The sequence below is a fragment of the Carcharhinus amblyrhynchos genome, chromosome 19, assembly GCF_965287045.1.
Source record: "Carcharhinus amblyrhynchos chromosome 19, sCarAmb.v2.hapA, whole genome shotgun sequence".
Lineage (NCBI taxonomy): Eukaryota > Metazoa > Chordata > Chondrichthyes > Carcharhiniformes > Carcharhinidae > Carcharhinus > Carcharhinus amblyrhynchos.
The window spans coordinates 31270285-31296734 of record NC_137342.1 but is presented as its reverse complement, the minus strand read 5'-3'; the positions used below and the strand labels follow the sequence as shown (position 1 = coordinate 31296734).

The 26450-nt window shown below is 38.7% G+C and overlaps 1 protein-coding gene across 5 annotated transcripts in view; it reads right to left on the bottom strand.

Moving 5' to 3' along the window:
* The window catches only part of kmt2e (lysine (K)-specific methyltransferase 2E), a 107420-nt gene extending 80982 nt beyond the window's left edge, over positions 1-26438 (bottom strand). For all 5 annotated transcript variants that reach the window (XM_080207486.1, XM_080207489.1, XM_080207488.1 and 2 more), the window contains exons 1-2: positions 26140-26438; positions 4656-4840 (exon numbers count right to left, since the gene is read on the bottom strand). Coding sequence is in view for 1 of the 5 variants with exons in the window: in XM_080207487.1 (XP_080063613.1) it covers positions 4656-4726 (71 nt within the window). In the remaining 4 variants the exon portion in view is untranslated. The remainder of the gene's footprint in view (positions 1-4655; positions 4841-26139) is intronic.
* Positions 26439-26450: the final 12 nt, after the last annotated feature.

Genomic DNA, 26450 nt, shown 5'->3' with positions numbered 1-26450 from the left:
AGTAGAATTCCACCATCTTCTGGGTGGAATTCGAACCCGGGTCTCCACAGCATTACCCTGGGTCTTCAGATTACTAGTCCAGTGACAACACCAATCAATGTTTGATTGCTTGTGCATGTCACTGGCCAGGCCAAAATTTGTTGTCCATCCTTACTTGTACTTGAGAAGGTCATGGTTGGCTACCTTCTTGAACCATTGCAGTCTATGTGATATATGAACATCCACAATCCTATTAATAAGGGAGTTCCAGATTTTTGACCCAGCAACAGTGAAAGAATGATGATATGGTTCTAAGTCAAGATGGCATATGGCTTGGAGATGACAGTGTTTCTGTGCATCAGCTTCCTTTGATTATCTAGTAGTGGAGGTTCCATGCTCAGATGGTGTGAAAGGAGGTTTGATGGGTGCCTAAGAAATGAGGTACCAATCAACCAGAATGTGGTCCTGGATAGTGTAGAGCTTACCAAGTGTTGTGGAACTGCAGTCATCCAGGCAACTACGGAGTATTCCATCATACATCTGGCTTGTGCCTTGTAAATGCAGGTCAGGTTTTGGGGAATCAGGATCTGAGTTATTTGCCACTGAATTCCCAGCCTCTGACCTGTCCACATCATGACTACCATCGACACCACAAACTGCCAGCTCCAAGTGAAGAGGATCTCTAAGAAGATTGCGCATATTGACACAGACATCAAGTTTTTACTTTAACCTGGTGTTGTGAAACTTCTTACTCTGTCCATGTAGCCACAGTATTTATACTGATGGTCCAATTAGGTTTCTGGTCAATTGTAAGCAGGAGATATGGATGATGGGAGATTCAGTGATAGTAACGCTGTTGAATGTCATGGAAAGGTGGTTAGATTCTCTCTTGTTGGAAATGATCATTGCCTGGCACTTAGTGGTACTAACGTTAATCGTCACTTATCAGCCATGGCCTGCGTGTTGTCCCGATCTTGTTATACACAGGGGTGGACTATTACACACTGTAATCTTGATCAAAAAAATTCCCTCTACTGACCTTATGATGGAGGGAATATGTTTGATGAAGTAGCTGATGATGGTTGGATTTAGCATACTTCTCCAAATGAACTCTGCAGCATCCAAAGATGATTGGCCTCCAAAAATCACAACCATTTTCCTTTGTGCTTGGTATGCTATTGTATTTCCATTGAGTTCAGCTTTGTTAGACTCCTATTTGCCATACTTGGTCAAAAGCTGACTCGATACTAAGGGCAGTCACACTCACGTTGTCTCTCGAATTTAGCTTTATTGTCCATGTCTGCAACAAGACTGGAATGAGATTAGGAGCACAGTGTCCTAAAGGACTGCAAATTGCATTCTGGTGAACAGATTATTGCTGAGTAACTGTCGCTAGATATCAATTACACTTTCCATCAATACGTTGATGATGGAAACTAACTGATGGAGTGGCAATTTTCTGGATTAGGTTTGTCCGTTTTGTAGATTGGGCACACCTAGACAATTGCCCGCACTATCAGGTAGATGCCAATTTATAACTATACCACAACAGCTTGACTTGGGGTATGGTTGGTTCTGGAGCTCAGATGTTCAGTGCTGTACAGAACGTTACAACATTACAACACCCATAATCTTTTGTTGCATCCAATGATTTCAGTCATTTCTTGAAATCACCTACAGCAAATCAAGTTGACTGAAAACTGGCATCTGTGATGCTGGAGAGCTCAGGGGGAGGCTGAGATGGATCACCTACTTAGAGTTCAGGCTGAAGATGGCTACAAATGTTTCAGCCTTGTATTTCACAATATTGTGCTAAGTTTCATCATCACTGAGGATGGGAATGTTTGTGGTGCCTCCTCCTCCTATCAGTTGTTTAACTGTTCACCAACATGCATGACTAGATAAACTAAAACTAACTAAAGATATTCACTAGAATATCAGGGAAGTGCACAACTACTGGGAAACTGGAATTGCACCCCCCACAACACACACACACACACACACACACACACACACACACACACACACACACACACACACACAGAACAGGGTGGCTAAAGGAAGATTTAATAGTGTTGACAATTATGATGTATTTTGATAAATAAGAGAGGACAAACAGTTTCCACAATATTAAATTTCAAGGAACCATTTACATTTTAGTATAGATCAGCTTATGACACAAGGCATTTTCATAAAAAAAGATAGCAAATTATTCATAGTAAACAACTTCAGAATAACAGGCTTCCTACATGTATAAGATATGGCAGTATCCCACACATTTGAAAAGAACAGCTTTATAATTTCAGTACATCCATGACAGATGGGAAGCAATTTCCTCCTTTGGAATATCACTATTATTCAAAAATATATTTAAGGGACACACACGATTGATCAAATTTATAAACAAAAGATTACATTTCAGATCATGAAACAACTGAAAAGCCAGCCCACACAAAACACCAAGTCATAAAGAAACCACTGCAACACAAACTTTTCCATCAGCTTTATGCAATAACAAGCGGACAAATACTGCTTGGAATTACAGGGTTGCATTTTTTGATTACTGCACTAGGAAATGATTGGAATGGAAACACATAACAACACTGATCTTTTCTTTCCTTTGTTGCCAGTAATACGTGATTGAACTATCTGACCTCCTATCAAATGGTACTCATGCATATCATATGAATACAACTTGAATTTTGTAAGGTGGAATTGACTTGGTGGCAGGCAAAATTTTACTTTATTCTGCATCTAATTTGTGTCATACTTTAACTTAGAATGCAGTACAAAAATTAGAACATATTTTAAAATTTAGTAGGGAAAACAAACAAAATGGCTTCTTCCATCATAAAATCTGTAGTAAGTGATGATTGTATAATTCTGCATTGTAGTATTTCTAATTGCAGTACACCAGACAGTACATCAATCTAGAAATTAATGCTTTACTTGGTCCATGTCCTCCCAGGTCAGTACATTCTTCCTAAGATGTAGTGTCCAGAGCTGCTCACAGCGCTCAGATGTGATCACGGGTTTGTACAGTTGAAGCATGATTTCTGCCCCGTTATATTCTAGTCCTCTAGACATAAAGGCCAGCAAACTATTAGCCTTTTTGATTATGTATGTATGTGACAAATATGTATCTGGACCCAGAGGTCTGTTTTCATTAGTTAAGCTTTTCTAGCCACGTAGAACGTATTGTGATTTAGGTCCAAAATGAATAACTTCACATTTGTCCTATAATGAAATCCATTTGTCACACTGATAGATTAAAGAATGATGACAACGTCTCTGTTATTTTACCCTTCCATCCACACTGCCTACAATCCTGACTATATGTTGTTTGCAAATTTGGATATGTGGCTTTCTATCCCATCATGTAAGTCATTAATAAATACAGTAAATAGACAAAACTCCAACAGAATCCTTCAGGGATACCAGTAATCATATCCTGTCAATCAGAATCTGCCCATTATTCTTCTTCTGTCTCCTGTCCCTCAGTCAATTTCCTAATCAGATCAATAACTTGCTTCAATTCCATCAAGCTCAACTTTAGCTAACAGTTTGCTATGAGGCACTTGATCAAATGTTTTCTGCAAGTCCATAAAAATAAGATCCATTGATATTCCCATGTTCTCTACTTGAGGGTGTGGAGAAGCATAATTTACCACCTTAAACACCAAAAACATTCCATGTGTGCTGAAAATGATTCTCAATAAGTTTACACGTGATTGCACTGAAGCAATTCTGGTATTAACCACATCTGGGACTCAACTGCACTAATTAGTTGATCAGGGGAGTTAATACTTGATGGAACATTTGATAAATATGGTTTAAATATCAGGGAATAGTTATCTCCTGATAAAGTTCCAAAAAATAGTTGCTGAAATCAATAGTGGGAATTTCAATTGGCAGATATCTGGAAAGAAGACAAGTTTACTGATTGGTCAGAGTCCTTTTGACCCTTTGACTGATAGTTCAATGGGCAAAATTTTAAGTCATAGACATAAAGACTTCAATTTTGATGCCCCTCACCAGCTAGAGCGATGCATTTGAACGGACTGTATCAATTTGCCATTTGAGGTTACTCCATTTCTGAAGGGCACCATCCAACCTTCGCCGACTTTCAAGACGGTCAAGACTCCCCTCATGACCTGATTACAATAGCAGCACCGCAATGTCATCTGAACAAAATGTCAGCAGGAGACTACAGTGTCTGCAGTCTGACAGCAGAACCAAGCTGGTACAAACTGATGGCCAGAAGCGGCATGGTTTCACAACTAATTTTCTCACACCTCAAGGGCCATGAGAAGCAGAAATGCTTCCCTTCTGACCCATAAAGACTTCATGGCTGCTCAGCCTTATTGGCTTCCCACCAAGCTAACAGCTGATAGGAGTCACCAGCAACACAGAAAATCTCTTGCCATAAAAAGTGACATATGCATTAAATAATTAAAATTCATTTGTTGCAGAAACTTAAAACAAAAAATCTTTCTTAACTGGTTTTTCACAGGACATCAAGGTGTATTTTCTACAAGCCAGTCAACCAGAAACACTAGGTTAATATCATTTTAAATGATTATGTAGAGAAAATAGCATTCTAATACAAAAGTATATGAATATATCTAATATATGATATATATACATATATAGATATCAACGATAAAATTGCTTACTCTGAGCCTGCAGCCATTTCCAAATATGAGGTCTCCGTTGTGTCAAACCTTTTTGGGAACACTATGCTCATGACGTTCGCTGTTGATAAAGTCGACTTCTACGGAGTCCTATACATTGGCATCCAAAACACTGGGGCATGCCAGCCACAGTGCTCATTGCAAACATCTAAGTGCATCCACAAAGCCTGCAAAAAAAAAACACAAAATATATTAAAACTAAATAGCATTTGTACTAATTTATAACTTGTACACAGGTCATAAAACAAATTATTAATTTATTGCACTATTACCACAAAACCATCTTAAATTCATAATGTATTTAAAAAAGGAGTTAATAGATTGCCCCTTCACTGCTGGGGCTTAGGATCAACACCAGCTCCAGCCAATGGTATGAATATTTCTACTAGTTTAATGGTCCTTGGTGAAATGATTGGTCTGACTTCACAGAGTTTGATATTTAAACACACTTGTGGCAATAAAATGTGTCTTCAGTTTGAACACAGTATCTTTTTCCTGGGCAAAGTACAGCATAGGTAATCACAGAGCAAAATTATTTGTACTCTATTCCAAAGTGTGCCAAATTCCCAGACTTGGGAGCATTCTGCTCTACATAAATGTGAAATTTCCTTTTTCCACAAGTCATTATATAAGTTATGTGCCATTGGCAGGATGTTCCTACTTGATGCAATTCACATCTCAGAACTGCCCACAATTCAGCATAAATTGGCCATTCCACTAAGAATGATAAAGGTACACAATAAAAAGGCATATTCCAATCCCATACATTGTTCCTAACAAATATCTTTGCTTTTGCAGGATTAAGTCCAATTGCAATACATAGCAAAATAAACAAACCACAGCATACGTAGATTTTGGTGTCAAAAGCCAGCATGTTAGGTTCTTAAAAATACTGTTGTAGGATTTTTGATGCCTATTTATGAAAATAGCATAACATTTTCCAAAGTTCATATCTGACTTATTTGTGAGACATTATACTTGGCAGCATAAAGGAACTCAATTTTTTGAAATCATGATCACCTGCATTCAAATTTGCTGAAACAGAAAAATCCTCCCCAAATTTTTAAAATAGCTATTATTTATCAACTTTTACGCTGATCCTTTCTACTCTTGTGAATGTACATTCTCGAAAAACCAGCTGAAACTTATTTGTTGTTTGTTTCTAAGAGAACAACATGTAGGGTCTATCGCCACTTCAATCCAGGTGAATTTCATAGCATCTTCAGATTGCTTCCCATACTTGCTAAATAGTCGAACAGGTCTAATAAAGGTTAGGTAAGTCACCAGGACTTCCACAGTTCCTCACAAAACTAATAAATTATTCTCCAAGCAAATGCATATTCACCATAGCTCCAGATGACCATAAGCTGCTCTCTCCTTTGAGGGGGAGAGCTAAATGATGGTGATTTAACCTGAGAATCACCACACCTTAGGCAAGGGGCAAGGTTGAGAAGGCAAGGCCTTCATAAATAACCTCAGTGAGGATGGAAATTGGATCAGTGCTGTTGGCAATTCTCTGCATCACTAACCAGCGGTCCAGCCAACTGAGTTAAACTGACCTCGAGCTTCTCCAAGCATGATGCGAGTGAAACCATGGTGCACTAACTTCACTCCCTCATTTCTCAAATTACTACATGAAAAGATACAGTTTATTGCCCCTCATATTGTTATTTTATTTCGCTGTAGCTAATTAATCTTTTAAGTCCATCTTGCAGATTTCCTGTACCCTTATTCCAGATTACATCTTGACAAACATTGAGGTCTTAAAAATAGATACTTGTATAGTAAATTTATGTTTCAGGGAGGTGCTGGCCTAGTAGTTTTATCACTAGATTCTGATCCAGAAACTCAGCTAATGTACTGGGGACCTGGATTCGAATCTCACCACGGCAGATAATGAATTTGAATTCAATTTGAAAAAAATCTGGAATTGAGAATCTACTGATGACCATTGTCAATTACTGGGAAAAACCCAGCTAGTTCATTAATGTCCTTTAGGGAAGGAAATCTGCCATCCTTATCTGGCTGGCCTACATGTGACTCCAGAGCCACAACAACGTGGTTAACACTCAAATTCCTTCTGAACAAGGGCAACTAGGGATGGGCAATAAATGCTGGCCAGCCAGAGACACCCCAAGTCTCACATACGAAAATAAATGGTGAAGAGAAGGCCTTCAAATTAATTTATTGTTTTGGAATTCATTCTTGTATTTGCGTATAAACCAATTAAAAGTATGTCACCTGAAGATGCCTATAAGAATTCCATATTCTGATGGTAGTTTGTTGCTAATAATACTGTTGATTAGTCAGAAATCATCTATGATTATTTAATATCGCTTCCAAAGTAGTATTACAAGTTGGTTTGGAGTTTTGACAACGACTACCGTTAGTAATGGATTAACTGCAACCTTCCACTCTAGACCTAATTTGTATGTTAATTGTTTAATAGTACTCACCGCTATTACCAAAATGAAGGAGACTGTTCTGAGAGACTTCCTCTTTGCCAATGACTGCGCCCTGTATACTAGCTCAGATGTGGGTATGCCGACGTTGGACTGGCGTAAACACAGTGAAAAGTCTGACAACACCAGGTTTTAGTCCAACCTATTTATTTGATAATATACTCACAAGCTTTCAGGGTTAGCCCCTGACGAAGGGGCTAACCCCGAAAGCTTGTGAGTATATTATCAAATAAATAGGTTGGACTAAAACCTGGTGTTGTCAGACTTTTCACTGTACTAGCTCAGAGCCAGAGATGCAAGTCAGTATGGACAAATTTTCCGTAGCTTGTGACAACTTTGGACTCACCATCAACATTAAAAAGACCATGCGCCAGCCTGCTCCTCATGTACTGTACACAGAACCCATAATCACAATCAAAGGGCAGAAACTACAGGCAGTGGACCAATTTACTTACAAGAACATAAGAAATAGGAGCAGGAATAGGCCATCTAGCCCTTCGAGCCTGCCCCGCCATTCAATAAGATCATGGCTGATCTGTTGTGGCTCAGTTCCACTTTCCCGCCCTCATCCCATAACCCTTATCCTGGCAGATCCTCTCCCAAGCACTGACTATTGATACAGAAATTAACTGCAGAATAGCAAAGGAAAGTTCTGCTTTCGGTAGACTGCACTCCATTGTATGGGAACATCAAGGAATCAGCCCAGCAACAAAACTGAAGGTCTACAGCACTGCGGTACTCACTACCCTCCTGTATGCCTGTAAACATGGGCTGTGTATCGAAGGCATATAAGACAGCTCAATCATTTCCATATGACTTGTCTTTGCAGAACATTACGCATCAGATGGCAAGACAAAATATCAGACACTGAAGTTCTCTCTAGAGCAAGTCTACCATCAGTCCACACACTGCTGATGAGAGCGCAGACCTGGTGGGCAGGTCATGTCACCTGTATGAGCGCATACCCAAGCAGCTCCTTTTTGGGGAACTCTCTGCTGGAAGGCGCTCACATGGAGGGCAGAAGAAACGTTTCAAAGACACACTCAAGGCCTCCCTGAAGTTGCCTGACATAGACACAACCACCTGGGAATCGCTGGCACAAAACTGCCCTACCTGGCACTGCCCCATCCACAAAGGCTATCAAGCTTACAAAGCAAGGTGCATTGCTAAAGCACAACTTAAGCACAAGCTGCGCAAGTCCAGAGCCACCAGCGCAACTACAATGCCTACACAAGTCTGTCCAATATGTGCCAGGACATTCCATGCCTGAATTGGCCTGATCAGTCATCTTCGGACACACCACAACCAGCCTCAAAATGATTAATGGTGTCGAGGTCCTCATCGATGACAATGGACAAACAACAACAGTACTCACTGGGATATATAAAGGTGTTAAAGGTGGCACTGGGTGTTGGAGTGTGCGTATGTGGAGTTGTAAAGGTGAATCAAATGAATTTGTGAAGAAGCTGGACTTGCATCATCACCTTTTATTACTGGACTGCAACTGGGAAACTTAACAACTACTTCTCTGTCTTTTTGCTTAAGTGACCAGTTAGAAGTGAACAAACTTGAAATTATAGTGCTTTTCACAACCTCAGGATGTCCTAAATCCCAGTCAATTAAGTACCTTTTGAACAGTAGTCACTGTTGGTTGGTCTGCTTACAAACATGACATTGGATTTTCACAAAAACAGCAATTTGATAAATACCAGATGATCAGTTTTAGTGACTCCAATTGAAGAATAAATGTTGGCCAGGATACAGAAAACCCACCTGCTCTTCCTGAAAATTAAATCTTTATATCCACCAAGATGGTCGAAGGAGCCTCAGTTTAATGTCTAATCCAAAAGAAAGCACCTCCAGTGTGGCACTCCCTCAATACTGCACATAAGTGCCAAGCCTTCAGAATGGGACTTAAACTTGGGATTCACCGTAGTTTATTTAAAACGATCATCTCTGCACTCACTACCTGTCCTTTATACCTCATGTATCTTATTTGAAAATATTAAAAAAACCAAGGTCAATCATTTGACCCAGGAGCCAGCAGAAATGGTTGCTAACATAGCGTGACATAAAGGAGCTATTCCTCAAATTTTGTTAACACATATTATCTTTGAGTGTGAGTGGATCTAAGGACCACAGAGTAGGTCTACTTTTGTGGCCTACTAAAATCTGTCAGGGTGGGTCTGCTCTTGCGGTCTACTAAAATCTGTCAGGCAGAAGTCTAAGATTACAGGTCGAGGGAGTGCTGAGTGCTCTCTCCAGTTAGCTGCCCTCCTAGCCCCTGATTTCTCTCATGCTGTAGCATCTTCCTCATCAGATTCAGCACCCTCTTCAGACTAAAGAATAAAAGATTTCTATCTTGTTGCGTGCCCTATTGCAAATCAAAGAAACATGCAAGATGGAATTACAGAAAGTGGAAGACATCTGAATGAGATGGAAGAAGGACAAACTAACAAAAAGGAGGACGAGTTCAAAAAATGTTGAAAGATAGATACAGGTACTAAAGTGGATATATGTAGGCAGAGAGAGACAGATAGATTGAATGAGAAAGGAACAGTGATATTGTGAAAGAGAAAGCTTCTATATCCACGGCATCCATAGCGCTAAGTAAAAATACTGTTGGGTGTAATTCTTCCCCATAATACCCACTATAGCTCTTGGATTTTGTACTGAAGTTCCTTTGCGCTTTATTATTTTATGGAATGTGCATGTCGCTGCCTAGGTCAGTATTTGTGATTCATCCCTATTGTCCTTGAACTGAGTAGCTTACTAGGCCATTTCAGGGAGTAGTTAAGAGTCTAGGTCAGGATCATAGGTAGGCCAAACCAGGTTAAGGACAGAAGATTTCCTTCCCTAAAAAAAAATTAGTGGATCATAAAATCCCTACAGTACAGAATGAGACCATTCAGCCCATCAAATGCACACCGACTCTTATCCCGTAACCCCATCTATTCCCCCCACTCATCTATATATTTTGGGACACTAAAGGACAATTTGGTATGGCCAATCAACCTAATCTGCACATCTTTGGACTATGGGAGGAAACCAGAGAACTTGGAAGAAACCCACATCGACATGGGCAGAACGTGCAAACTCCACACAAAATTACCCAAGGCCGAAATTGAACCTGGGTCCCTAATGCTGCAGTGCTAATGGCTAGTGCAGCAGCAGCAGTGCTAACCACTGTGCCACTGCATTGCTGGGTTTTTACAACAATTGATGATAGTGTCAGTAGTGATAACTTGAAACTAACTTTCACTCCCAGATTTTATTAAATAAATTCCACAAACTACTGTGGTGGAATTTGAACCCATGTCTCCAGAGCATTATTTGGGTCTCTGCATTACTAATCCATTGAGACTCCCACAACACAATCGCCTCCCTCTGATTAAAAACAGGAATAGACACGAGTGCTGGACGGTAAGTTTCAAATCTATCATAAAATGAAGAATTCCAGAGATCAATGGATAATGCAGAATGCTCATTAAATCAAGCCACACAGAAGATCTTGTCTAAGATTGGGGTGCCACAAAAAAATAGGTCTTCCTATCTAAAATCAGTTCCTCAAGGTCTTTTAGATACAAGTTTTAAGATGTGAATGGGAGTAAACATTCTGAAAACAGCAGATCTCATGGAGGCCTCCAATCCGAATAGCCTAACCAGAAGCAAAAATTAATATTCAACTCCTATCAGACCACCGCTTTTTCCAAAGGAGAATTCTGCAATGTTTGTCAACCTTCAGGCACCATAAAAATATTTAATAAAAAGTGCCTTGTAGTCCAAAACCAAAATAAATTTTTTGTACATTTCAGAATTTCAGTACACTAAGTTCATTCCATTCAGTATACAAATCTGATTGTTAGTATAAAATGCCCTATTTCAGAAAACATTTGAATTAGTGAAGTAAAATTGAAAACTGAATTCTCACAGATAGTTTACTGTATGTATGCATGCCTGTACTTAATTCAATCTTGCTTTGTTACCAACTGAACTGAGCTACAAATCTCAATTGAGAGTACACTAACATGCAAAACTAAGAAATTCTCTACCAAGAAATTGCAGACCTAAGTCTCAGTTATATTTGTGGTAAGAAAGGGACACAGTAAAAAAGTAAGAAGCTCAGCCTCATCATCCAGTACCTACAAGAGGAAATCAGTCTTGTAGTTGGCAGACCTCTTTGGAAAGCATCTGACGAGAGCTTGGATTAAGCAGTAGATGGCAAATGAACCTAGTACACAACAATGGATCTGGATGTCTGTAATACCCACATGGGTCAACAAAGTGTCCTACACACTTCTTCAACCGCAAAGATGTCAAAATAGCTGATTAGGAGAAAAGATGGTGGAACACAATCAATACGCAACCATACGATCACATAATTCATTTGCAAAAAGGCAAGCAGATGTTGGTGAGACTCCGCACCTCCGACTTTTTTGAGTGTGACCAGACTGATCAGTTTTAGTGTTCATCATGTTCTGTAACTACTCTCTGCCTATAGAAACATCAACCTGTACTCATCAGCTTCTTTAGTGACCATCTCCTTGGCAGGGAAGGCAAACAGAATCTCATTCACCAGAGTTACTCTAATATAACCTAGCGTCAGAAGCATCCATCATTATGGGTCACACAGCTACACTGGCACACGTACACGGTCACACTGGCACAAATGCACAATCTTCTAATCACTTCAAGATTTAATATTACAATTCATCTTTAATTTTATTGTCTATGTTCAATCTACTTGTAAATAAACTCTGATGGCAAAATAGGCAAAAACATCTATGAATGCAGAAGTGCATTATACAAGTTCACGGAATAGTTAGTGATCTTTGCATGACCATGCCAGTGCCTGGACTCATCGTCACCTAATAACACTGCTTAATCTAACCAATCATTGTCTAACTACCGTACATGTCGCATAGCAATTTTTACAGCATCAGGATCAGCATAGTTTTAATATCATTAGCACTAACTAATGCATTAGAAATTCTCTCTTCCCAGTAACTTGGAAGGTTTCAGAACGTTAGACAAACTGAAATTGCTTCACTGACTCGGAACAGGCACAGACAAGAGAGTCCATAATCACTCAGCTCCTTGTTTTTGACCACAGCCAAAGCAAACACTGGTTGGACACATTTTGGTGGTGCTAACTGCATCTAACAGTGAGTTGCAAGGCACCAATGACAAACTACAAATCATAGATTCCAATTATTTATTCATGTGATATGGGTATCGCTGGCTAGGCCCATCCCTAATTCCCTTGTAAAGGTGGTGTAAGCCATCTTCTTGAACCACTGCGGTTCTGTTGCATTGGTGTGCCCACATTGCTGTTAGAAAGGGACTTCCAGATTTTGACCCACTGACAGCAAAGGAAAGGTGATATAGTTCCAAGTCAGGGTGGTGTGGCTTGGAGGGGAATAGAGGTGTTCGTAGCAAGGGTGGTAGAGGTCAAAGAAGCCTTGGTAAGTTGTTGCAGTGCATCTTGTAGATGGTACACATTGCTGTCATTGTGTGCCAATGGTGGAAGAATTGAATGTTGAAGGTGGTGGATAGGGAGCCAATCAGGCATATGGGTGCGTCCTGAATGATGTTGAGCTTGAGTGCTGTTGGAGCTGAACTCATCCAAGCAAGTAGTGAATATTTCATCATGCTCCTGTTGTAGGCCTTGTAGATGATAGCACATTTTGGGAAGGTGACTTACCCTCCACCGAATTCCCAGACTCTGACCTGCTCTTGTAGCTAACTATATGGCTGTTCCAGTTCAGTTCCTGGTCCATGGCAATCTCCAGGGTGTTGACAGTGATTGTTTATGTATGCACCTAACCTTTCTACCCCATTAAATGTCTAAACGCTCTAGAAGTGGTCTACCACTCCATAACATCCTATCTTAAAATCCATCTCTTTATTAAAATTGCATTCATCCTTCCTATTGCCTTCTTCACCTCTCTGAGATTTCCTTCTACAGCTGAACATCCATATTTTGACTGATTATGTTTTTGTCTTATGTCTTGAGACATTTCCTATGTTAAAGTTACCATATAAAACTTTTGAAAAAGGTTTTTTGGCTCAATTTTAAGAATACGGACCTTGCAACAAGATGGTTGAGGAGAACAGCATAAACACATTTATGTAGAAGCTAGATACATAGGTGGTGGAGAAAGGAATAGGATGTCTTGGTGGGGTAAAACGAAGGTGTGAAGAGGCTTGTGTAAAGCATAAACACTTGCTTATTACTACTAATATATTAGCTAATAGTTACTAAAGTTTTTTATAAATCTCGGGTCATTGGTAGTTTAGATCAGATACAGGGTAAAGCTTCCCAGAAACATCATAGTCCAATCACATTACCACTTCACATGTAATCATCCACATGGTCCCTCTGGAAGGTTGTTAATCAACACAAAACAAACGAGAAGTTCTGTATGTATGCAATGCTGTTTATGAAGCTGGATTGCAATGAGAGACAATATCCCATCAATCACAACCAGATTTTAATTGAGCTGAGAGTTGAAAGAAATGCTGCATAACTCAGTATCAAATTTCCTGCATACTTCACATTAAAAGACAAACTTAGGCCAAAAGATTCTCACAACACCTGCAATTAAATATACAATTATAATTCAAATGCATACTTCTGGAAATCACATCTTTTAAAAGGGCTTTTATTACAAAAACTCAATCTCCCACCTTCCGACAAGCTGTCAACCTACTTCCATATATTGCAAATGCCTTGATTCCAGGAGATGCATAAGAATTACTCAATAGACAGTCAAACCACTTACTCCTTCCCCACCACACAAGCTTAATCACGAGACTGAAAACTAAAGCAAGTGGAAGAAATCAAATGCTCATTCTCTGATTTTGTGACATAATAGCCAAACAAATAGTTCTACACTAGTCTCCGCTATATTTAATGTAAAATATTCACTTGAAAAAATTTAATGGTATATTATTTGACTAAATCACATTTTCAACCAATGATTAGTTTGATCTATTACTTGTATCCAAAGTTTACTTATAAATATTTTATTATTCATTTTTAAAATGTGGGTTAAGAGAATAATTAACTGCAATAAACAAGAAGTCGTAGACCAATATATATATTGTCTAAATATCTTGATATTAGAATTAGAGGTCTTAGAACATACAACCCTAGATCTGGTTCTACAACAGCATAGAATATTTATTGTACATCAACTATTAATACAAAAGGCAACTATACAACCAAATAAAGAGTAAATTTATGTTAACAATATGTCAGTAACAAGGATCAAAGATATACAACCGGAAAATAATGTTATCAGCCATATCTTGTTATAATTTAGTCTGCTTCATTTTAAAATACAGATGTTTTCTGTTCTGGGACATAAGTCCCCTAACTATTCCTGATGTGACAAACATATTCACAAAACACTATTAACAGCTATCTATTTAAAGGGGGCTGCACTCAAACCAAGATAGACACCATTACAGGAAAACTGGATTCAAGGAAAGGCATTAGTGTGCATATGATGTAGGAAGAGTAGGACATAAAGTACTTTGAGCCTGATCCATCATTCAAGGAGATATTGGCTGATCGGTGATCTAACTCCAGATATCCACTTTTGTTCATATCTCAATACACATGAATAATGAAAATCTATTTATCTTAATTTTAAATTACCAATTAATCTAGAATCAAATGTTACATGAAGTGGAAATAAACCCTTCAGTGTGTAGAACTCCTCAAGGTTGGTTTTAATTTTTACACTATGCCCTCAGTCCTAGACTCCACAACCAGCAGGAATAGCTCATCTCTATCTACCTCATCTATTCCCCTTGGCTCAACAGGGCCTACTTCCACTCATAACTTGTATGTTCATACAATATAAATCAGATGACCACATAACCTTCTAGGCTGCTTGTAACTTAACCCTTGAAGCTCAGTTAGCATTGTGGAAAATGTTATCTACATTCCCTTAAAAGCCAATATATCCTTTCTGAGGTCTGATGCCCACACAGTGAATCAGACTTGTATTCCAGTTTTCTAAATGGCCAGGACTCCATTAGCCTTTTTGATTATTTTCCATACCTGTTTATGAAATTCTTAATGATTTATGTATCTGGTCCCTAGATCCCTTTGTTCATCCCTGGTTTGTAGTTTTTAACGATTTAAAAAGTATCCCCCCTGTTCAGTCCTTTTAGGTTAAAGGCAGATCATCTCCAATTTGCTACATCTTTGCAATTGTATTCTTCCAACCCTGTATGCTTCCAACTACACAGCTTACAAAAACAGAAAAAGCTGGAAAATCATGCAGGTCTGACAGCATCGACGGAGAGAGAATAGAGCCAACATTTCAAGTCAGGGTGATCCTTCAGGATGTAAAGGAGAGGGTGCAGAACATAGTGTTACAGTCATAGCTAGGGCAGAGAGAAAGATCAACTTAATGCGAGGTAGGTCCATTCAAAAGTCTGGTGGCAGCAGGGAAGAAGCTGTTCTTGAGTAAGTTGTTATGTGACCCCAGACTTTTGTATCTTTTCCCTGACAGAAGAAAGTAAGTCTGGGGTGTGTGGGGTCCTTGATAATGCTGGCTGCTTTTCCGACGTAGCGGGAAGTGAATGGATGGGAGGCTGGTTTGGGTGATGGACTAGGCATACATCTTTTGCAAGCCGTTCTTAGTTGAAATCAATACAAATCGTTCTATTTAGCCAATTTCCTAACATGAATAATTTGCCTTCAATTCCATGGGCTTCAACTTTAGCCAACAGTCTGTCCTGAAGGACTTTATGAAATGCCTTCTCAAAGTTTGTATGTACTTTTCAAAGAATGCAATCTCACTCATCAGTTTTGATCTACTCTTGACAAATCCACACTGGCCCTTTCTGATCAGGAGAACATTTTTAAGATGCTCAGTCACCCTACCCTTACTAACAATTTCCCAACAACAGATTTTAGGCTAACTGTTCTATAACTTCCTGGCTTCCCTCACACTTTTCTTAAATAGCAAAGTACCACATGTAGCTTTCTAATCTAAAGAAATGGTTCCTGAATCAAATCTCTGATACGGTATTGGTTTCCTTGGAAGATCTGGCATGCTGATTACTTCCCTCACTAAATACTTGTGCAAAGTAATTACTCACACATAGGAACAGGAGTAGCCTATTCGACCCATCAAGTCTGCTTCACTATTCAAACAGATCGTTTACCTCTATGATATTTTTCCCACTATCCTCATATGCCTTGATGCCATTAGTTTTCCATAAATTTCTTTCTTGAGCAGACTCTGTGGTTGAGCTTTTACAGCCATCTGGGGCATAGGGTTCCAAAAGTTCACCTCCCTCCTCATCTGTCTTAAATGGCCTTACCCTGAAATTGTGTTGCTTGGTTCTAGATTCACCAGCCAGGGGAAACATCCTATTCACAACTACCCTGTCACACCATTTAAGAATTTTCTAAACTTGAATGAGATAACCTCTCATTTTTCAAAACTCTAGACAATATAGGCCCAGTTTTCTTAATCTGTCCTCTAAAGACAAATCTGCCATCCTAAGGATTAGTCCATTGAACCTCAATTGTACTCTCTTTGTGACATGTATGTCTTTCCTTCGATATGGAGTCCAAAACTGTACACAATACTCCAGGTGCAGTCTCAGAAAGGCTCTTTGCAACTTCAGGCAAGACTTCTTTAGTCTTCTACTCAAACCCTGTTGCAAAGAGGGCCTAACTACAATTTACCTTCCTAATTGCTGGCTGCACCTGCATGCTAGCTTTCAGTGACTCATAAACAAAGACAATCAAGTCCCTTTGGACATCCCAACCTCTCACCATTTAAGATATACCCTGCCTGTCTGTTTTTCCTACCAAAATGAATAACTTATTTACGTTATATTTTATCTGCCATATCGTTGCCCACCGACTTAACCTATCCAAGTCCCCTTGCATCCTCCTCACAACATCTGCCATTTCCTTGTTTTTATTGGCAACACTCATTAGTTTGATGAACCCACACTACTACTGATCACTCCTCTTTTTCATAATATAACTGTAATAATGGTGCCTTGATTTTAAAATCACTTGAGTTCTTCACTCGTTTGGATGAGTGAAGCTCCATACCACATCCAGGGCAAAACAGCCAACTTGATTGGCAGCTCATTCACCACTTTAAATATTCACTCCCTTCATTAATAACATCTACAAGGTTCACTGGAGCAACTCATCAAGTCTCCTAGGACAGCACATTCCTACCACCTAGGGGGACAAAAGCAGCAGATGCATGGGAATATCACCTGCAAATTAATCTTCAAGTCACACACCACCCTGACTTGAAGCTGCATCACCTTCCCTTCAACATTGCAGGGTCAAAATCCTGGAACTCCCTTCCAAACAGTATTATGGGTGTCTCTACAACACATGGACTGCAGTGGGTCACGGCAGCTGCTCACTTCCACATTCTCAAGGGCGAGTAGGGACGGAAAATAATTGCTGGCCTAGCTGGCAATGCTCATATCCCATGAATGAAGAAAAAAAAGATTTTTCACACTTTTTTTTAATAGCTCTGCTTTGTCATCCTTTACATTTTTCCTCTTTGCCAGGATGTGTGATTTTTATGCACTTTTGTTGTCTCGTATTTCATTAGTTATGGCTGTCTTTGTGGAAAGCAGAGCTTTTATCTCTTAGGGATATAAACTCATTCTGTATCACATTAACTTTTTTTTTATTCCATCTCACTAACCTTCCATCATTTTATCTAACTGATTTGTCCTGTTCAATGTGGGTGATCTCTGTAACATCTCACTGAAGTCAATCTTACCCAAATCACAGTAGCCGAATCACTACTTGAACTCAATTATATTACCATTGCTCAAGATAAATTTTATTCACCATTTGCGTAACTAAATCGGGCTCCTTACTCATTATTAACTCTAATAATGGCACATCCCCATGGTGGCTCTAGGACATATGGCTGCAGAAAACCATCTTGTTTACTCAGAAATGATGGAACAATTGCACATCCAACCTACCCTTTTGCCTGATGCTGCATCAAGAGGCTACAAGACAGTGTGTACTGAATAACAGATGTACTTTAAATTTTGAAAAGGATGGGGCAGTCTAAGAGAAGTAGAATATTGTTTCCAATAACTGAAAGGTAAAGCACAAGGAATCATGGATAGAATATTAAATTTAAAGCCATTTAAAACATAGAGCAGGAGAGTCTTGTTTTACACAGAAAGTTGTAAAGATATGTAATTCACTTTGATAGCATGGAGACAGATACTTGTCAATACTGAAAATCAAATTGGACAGTGAATTCAGGAGAATATATTGGAGAAAAATGGACAAGTGGGGGTGTGGGGGATCAGTGGAAAACGATCCATCTGTACTTTGCCAAAAATACATCACTTCTAAGAAGCATTCCACAAATCACATGCAACAAACTGCTGAAAATCGTTATGCAGGCAGCATGGTAACCACTTCCTGCAAAGCAGAAAGTAATAAAAAATGTGATGAATAACCGGTTGACCTGTTTTTGGCAGAGACACTACATCACCCTGCCCTTCTTTGAATAGTGTCACAGGACCTTTTAACTCGGAAAGAACTCATGATAATGTCTCAAAGGTTGACATTACCAACAATGCAGTACTTCTTCAGCACAGTACTGAATGTCAGTATAGATTATGTTCAAATAATAACATTTATCGAATTATAGAACTATTACATCACTATTTCATGTCAAAATTACAGAAAATTGTTGTATACAACCTGCCAGTTCTGCATGTTTTTCTTTAACCCACTTCCTCTGTCACATGCTCAAAGTTAACAAAAGTCTGAACAACCACAATAAATTAACACAATAGAAAATTAGAAACTAGAAGCAGGAGTACAGACATACCACACAAGATAACACAACATACCCTGAGAAAAGTAATGAGTACAGATGAGCAGATGACTGGTAAAAATACAAACACCTGGAGAACTAATGCTGGATTCCCATGCATTAGACCATAGATATTACTGGCCTTAAAAAGCAGAACTGAAAATACATTGCAGGTCAGGTAGCATTTACAAAGAGAAAAGTTGTGACGCTATAATATATGTATATATATTTCACCAGACATATATGCATTAAGATTGCACGTTCAAGATCGCAACTTGTCTTTTCTCTTCACTGGTCTTGACCTGTTATGGACTCAAACTCTGCTTCAACAGCTAATTGATTATTTGAACTTCTGCATATAAAGTGCAGAATTCTAGACAATAGTGTTACTTGGAACAGAATTCAAATCAGCCAGAGCAAAGGTGTCTAATTATGTTTTGCTGGTACTGGTATTTAATTGCAATAAATATGATGGTTCTGACCAATGCTGGCAATTTTGGTGGTTTGGATCCACAACACAGAATTCCAACAGAGTAATTTCAGTGAGCAATGTAACAGCTCAATTTGTTCTTGTGGTTTAGAAGATAACCCAAAAGACTCAGGTGAATTATTATGCAGTGATTCACAACCTTATATCCATAATCTTCACAGATTTCAATATCTGAGAATAGTATCCAATACTGTACTTTCTTTTGAAAAAAGGCTGAGGGTCGATCTGACAGAGGAATTTCAAATTATCAAAGGTTTCGATGGAGTGGATGCAGCAACGTTGTTTCTACCTGTAGGGAAGCGTCCAACTAGAGACCATCAATATAAGAAAGTCGCCAAGAGATCCAACAGGGAATACAGAAGAAAGAATGGTGAATGTAGAACTTATCATCACAGGTAGTGGTTGAAGTGAATTGTATACGTGCACTTAAAGAAGCATTTCAGCGTACAGCAAATTGAAAGTTTCAATGATGGAATCAGGTGAGGAACAGTGCAAGCAAGTTCAAGTGGAGCATAAATGTTGGCATGGACTAGTTAGTTGGGTTGTATGTTTGTGTGTCATACATCCTACATAACATCTATGTAGTCTCTTACAACACTGGAATTAAAATATTACCTGTTGGCACTGCTGTAATATCAATAATGAACATTGGCTATTATGTAACATACAACTTTTATTTTCTGTGTTAACTCATCACAAGTGACAAACCCTGACTTGTAAAATTCATTCTATCAGAATCAGTGTTTCCAAGAATAATATATCAGCCTCCTTTAGTTCGAGAAGTTTGTTTATCTAAAAGTGTTGTTTATCTAAACATTCATGATGATGGAAATGCATCACCTACATAACTCCAGTTAAAAATTCAATAGTTGTTTGGTCACATCATACAATAAACTCTTAGTATTTGCAGCATAAGTAAAAATGAATTCATTTGAATGCATATGCTACATGTTTTATCAAGTTAATATGTTTATTTTCCTTGCACGTGGACATCCAAAATCCATGAATGTAATAACTATTTTGAGTATATTTATCTGGCTGAACTTAGCTATTATCATATGCATCTAGATAACTGGAGGAAAACTACCTGCGCATATTTTAAAATCTGATATTTGCACACAGTTCCTGTCAGCTCTTTCCAGCATAAATTCCCAAACTCTTGTTTATAATGTAAATGTGTTAACCATATTGACACCTTCCCATCAATAGCAATACTGTTTTACATGTCCCACTCCTCAGCCTGTATTGCAAACGCTAGGCTCCATTCAATTCTACTTCTCTGTTTCCTAAATTGCCATACACTATTTAAATACAAATATTAAACCAAAGGATTTTATAAAATAAGCATAATATATGACTTTTAGATGTCCAAGTCTACTTAGACCTATCCCCCAACTTCTGAAGACTCACTTGCCCTTGATTCCCCTTGTCAAAAGGCCCAGGGAATTTGCTTGTATATTTTATGCAAAAACGAATAGCTCATATCAGTGACGATTATAAAAGACTGAAATTAAAGAAACAAAAACATTTAAAATCAAGAAGATTTATGAAAACTCAACTTTTGAAAACAGACTTGAAAAGACTCTCAAACAAATAAAGATTTTGTTTATTATTCCACTATAAAGACAAGGAATTCAATGGTCTTAAATTTCTTGGGAAGATCATTTGTGGCACACAAAAGAAAATGACACGAGGTGCTTGACAATTTATACGACTCTGCTGTTAATATTGCAAAAATGAGAGCTTGCCATCATTCTCTCAATGAATTTCAAGAAGTTGCTGGATTTGCACTGTAAATGCAAATTAAACTCACCAAAGTTAGGACTGCTTATTCATGACCTGACTTGAGAACCCCTTTAATGAAAAGATTTAGGTTCTTGCAATTTAATTCAACCTCTCTCTTATTCCCCCTTAATTTATCATTCAGCAATTAAATTGACCCAAATTCACCTTGTGTCCTACTGTTTCTCTGTTCTTAAATTTCATTCTTTAAAGAGGAAGACTTTCGGTCCAGTCGGCCTCCAAATTCAAAGATGCCCATTGATCTCACTTTCAATTTGCACTTACAGCAATTTGTAATGCAAAAGAAAATTGGAATTGAAGAATAAGCAAAAAGAAAATCCAACTCATAATATAGTCTAGGGGCTACCTCACTCAAGCAATGACACCTTCCGCGCCCGCTGGGCACCGCAGGGACTGAGGTGTATTATAGACCCTTACAATCACAGTTTGATTTAATGTTTTAAGTTTCCTTTGGACTGTCCCCCCTTCCTTTTGGGGGGCTGCCCCTCTTAATTTGTCCTTAAGTTAATTTGGGTTTGTTTACTTCTCGGGTACATAAAAGAACTACCTCACTCAAGCAAATGTCAATATTAAATGAAAACAGGCAACGCCCACAGTGGTTTCCCATTTGACCAGATGAGTAATAGCAACCTTGGGTGTGATATTAAGCCACAAACATCAGGATAGGTCAGAGTCAATCAGCTACTGGCTTCCAATCACCTGCGCAAAGATATTTTGGCCTTGGAGGGAGTGCAGAGGAGGTTTACTAGGCTGATACCGGAGTTGAGGGGGTTGAGCTATGAGGAGAGGCTGAATAAACTGGGCTTGTACTCGTTAGAGTTTAGAAGAATGAGAGGAGATCTCATTGAGACGTATAAGATGATGAATGGGATGGATAGGATAGAGGTGGAAAGACTCTTCCCGCTCAAAAAAAGACAATAGGACTAGGGGGCACAGCCTCAAGATAAAAGGGGGGCGGTTTAGAACGGAGTTGAGGAGGAACTTCTTCACGCAAAGGGTGGTGAATCTCTGGAATTCTCTGCCCGTTGAAGTGGTGGAGGCTGCCTCGCTAAATATTTTTAAGACGCGGGTTGATGGGTTTTTGATGAGAGAGGGGATTAAGGGTTATGGGGAGAGGGCGGGAAAGTGGAACTGAGCAGCGACAGATCAGCCATGATCTTATTGAATGGCGGGGCAGGCTCGAAGGGCTGGATGGCCTACTCCTGCTCCTATTTCTTATGTTCTTATGTTCTTAATCAGAGCTGCAGCTTTTCTTAATTGGTTGATTTGATGTTGGCATTTGTTGCCCATGTCCAACTGCTTGAGAAGGTGGTGGTGAGCTTGTCCATACATTGTAGGAATACATATAACATTTTTAGCATGTTCCAGGATTTGATGCTGAAAGACTGGCAATATATTCCCAAGTCAAAATGGTGTGTGATTTGGAGGGGAAGTTGGTAGTAGTGTGCCCGTGCATCTGCAATCCTTGTTCTATTAGGTGGTAGAGGTCACAGCTGGAAGGTGATACCAAAAATTCCTTGGTGAGTTGTTGTAGTGTGTCTCCTATATGGTTCACAATACCACTATTGTACAACTGTGGTGGAGGGAGTGCACGTTTAAAGTCAGTTGCCAACCAAGTGGACTGTGTTTTCTTGGATGGTGTTAGGCTAGGGCGTTATTGAAACTGCAATGATCTAGGCAAGTGGAGAGTATTGCATCATGCTCCTGGACTTTGCCTTATAGATGGTGGGCAGGCTTTAGAATATCAGGAGGCAGGTTTCACATTGCAGAATTCCCAGCCATTGTAGCCACTGTATTTATGATGTTAGAATGCTACAATCGACATTTACATCACAGATCAATGAGGAAAATCAGCCAGAGCTCTCACCAATTGCTGTTCAGTGGCCAGTGGATCTAGCTCACCACCACCCCTTCCTATAGCCAAATCTTTAGATACTTAATGGTACAAACTCTTGCATTAAACAGATCCAACAGTGCCTTCTTGTGTCATATTGGTCTTATTATAGTAAGAATAAAACACATAATAGAAAGGGCAAGGCACAAATCAGGATTGTGTGCTTGGCTGAACATAGCTTGCACAACACAAGAAACTTCACACCTTAAACATTTACTTCCTCCACCATTGGTGCACCATGGCTGCAAGAGTGTATACCAAATACAAGATGCACTACACCAACTCACCAAGTTTCGCTGACAACATCTCCCAACTTGTGATCTCGAATACCTACAACAGGGCCTCAGGCATGCATAAAACAGTATTTCCAAGCTTTCCTACCTCCAAGCTCCTTTCTAAGTCATACACAATGCTGATATGTCACGGTGCCTTCAAAGCTTACTGGATCAAAGTCCTGGAACTCTCTCCCTTATAGCACTGTGGGAGCAGCTTCACTCCAAGCACTGTAAGAGCAGTTCAAGTAGGCACCCACCACCTCTACCTTCTCAAGAATAATAGGGATGGGAAATAAACCCTGTACTTGTCAGCATCACCCACATCTGGTCATGATTAATAAACTCACTACAGGAGGTAGGATTTTAGAAACACCAATCCAATCATCTGAAAAAGCGTTGTGTGCATTTGGAGATTTTGACAGGCACAAGAAGCTGACTGAACTACAATAACAGCCATTTAATTAGCCAAAAAGTCATATTATAATCTATATGTATACTTATATGTAAAAAGTTGAGTTGCAATTCTTAACTAGTATTAAACACTTCATGTACACAATGTGACATATGTTAATATTTACAGCATTTAGAACTTTTCTGATTGTATGGAATTTACATTATTTATGTTCCGTCTAAGATGATCATGAAATAGGTTTCCTATTTTGGGTGTCAACTGGCCTACAACCCATAGTAATGTGTGGTCCAAAATCTAATCATGCTATGGCAATTTTAGTTATACTTTAGCATCTACAATAATAAGTGTTTATCTTACAATACTCCAAACCAGAAGTAATATTTCCATCTCCAGAAATAAAAGTACAAAACTGTTAGACCAATAACTTACGATGATGTGACCCTGTGACATCTTCACAGTTTGTAAGTTTTGGCCTGATATAAACTTGCATTAGAATAAAACTAAGAATATAAATAAAACTGCAAAACAATTCACTGAAAATATCAACACGTATATGTCGTGGTGCAAATAGCAGAGCCTGTCTTAGTACTTTCATGATCAAAAACATTAACCCGTAAGTGATGATTTTGATCCCTATACTTATTTACCCATGCAGGAAATCAACATAACTATCAGCCACACAGAAGAGTTCCTAATCATCAAATATTATATTACAATGCAATTTCCTATGCTACTATTTCAACATATTAGGCCACTCCAGTACCTGTAAACATTAGGCCACCTTGCTTTCAGCATTCAAGTAACCAATGAACATTCATCTTTAACAAGATAGCCAAGACTAATCAGAATGTATGGTAGACCTACAATTCATATCAGCAAACGTAGAATTTAGATTCAGATTGGAATTATGGAATATATTTCTCAAAATCTTAATAATTTTCTTTAAAAGATTGATATGTGTTCTGGAAATGAATGCTAATCTGAAGTCATATATACAATGAACCCAAAAGATTTTTTTTAAATTTGCGATCGGCTTCCAATACTGTAATAACTTGAGATAGACGAAACGAGCGCCGCATGGGGTGTGGAGAACCCAAGTGGATTAGATTTACTATAATACCAAATGTCCGCCATTTTTCCTGACAGAGCAAAGGACAAAAGAGTAGCTTCACATACTTTAAAGATATACGCTTGTAACAACCGATTTCCTCACGCACTTTTCGTGATGATTTACAAAATTTACCTATTTTTTGAACATAAACTGTTCAAAGAATTGAAGAAAACGAAAATCAAATCCATTTTTCTTTAAATGACCAGTCTCGTCACTTGTCATGAAATATAATTTTCAGCAAATCACACGGGAGCTGGAAAGTAATATATTCTTTATTTTAGCATGCTTCCTTGACTTAAATTTTAAAAATCTCCCCTTGTCCACCGCTCAAAAAAAGGAATGATGTTTGGAACCTATTCAGAACTTAAAATGTCTACTTAGAAACTATGTATATGAATTAAAATCAGTTATACAAGGAAAAGTTTCCAATCCCAATAAATTCCGAAGATAAACAAGTCCACCCTCCCTCAAGATGTTTTGGTTCCACGTTTGCAGTGGTCCACCGTCCCCTCTCGAATTCGAAGTACGTTATCTGTGGTACAAAGCTTTTAAACGTAATTATTTTACGTAATTCGCATTGACAAAAGTCAGGCTACATTTAAAAATTATTGACCAACTAAAATGTGCATATAAAGACTGAAGAATCTTTCGGACAGAGGGCTAAAATTTAAGAGACACTTAAGCATTAACGTCACATTATATATCTAAACATTACCCGTTGCTAGGTATTCTATCATAATCAGAGAGATGACAGTACATGCTAACCAGAGAATATATCGCAGGCACGTTTCTTTTCACTTTGAGAACTAAAATGGAGTAAAACGGAAATGTTTATTTATAAAAGTCCAAGTAAGACCAAAGTTGAAGAATACTGGGATTCAAAATTTGACATAATTGTATTTTAAAACATTCGTACATACTGATAAATGAATTACACAGACACTCAAAACGAGAAAGTGTTATTACGGGCTGTAATCCTCTAAATTAAAAAAAACGGTTCACTAAACCCGCCATATTTCGCGTTGTCAGTCCGTAACCAAACCTACCACCTTGGTCGCAAAAGAGGGGAGGAGAGGGGGAGGGAATCAACGCATATTTTCCTTCAATTGTACATTTTCTCACAAAATACTTTTTGACAGATGCCATGTAACACCATCTTACCTGAAGAGTCCACCGAGCCGACAGAAAGACTCCGTTTAACTCGTTTTGCCAAACCAAAACAATGCAATATAATCTCCACCACAACGTAAATATACAAATAGCCCTATGTATTTTGATCACCCCCCACAGCACTAGCCCTGTAATTTTAAATTCGATAGTCTCCCCTCAGCAAAACAAAAGAGCAGGTTAACCGTTACAAAATATTTAATGCCACGCTGAGGAGATTTCTTTAGCTTTTTGAACAGTCTCTGTGGAATCTGTTGCTATCTGTGTACCATTTACTCCCCTTCTTTGGAAAATGGCGGCTACGG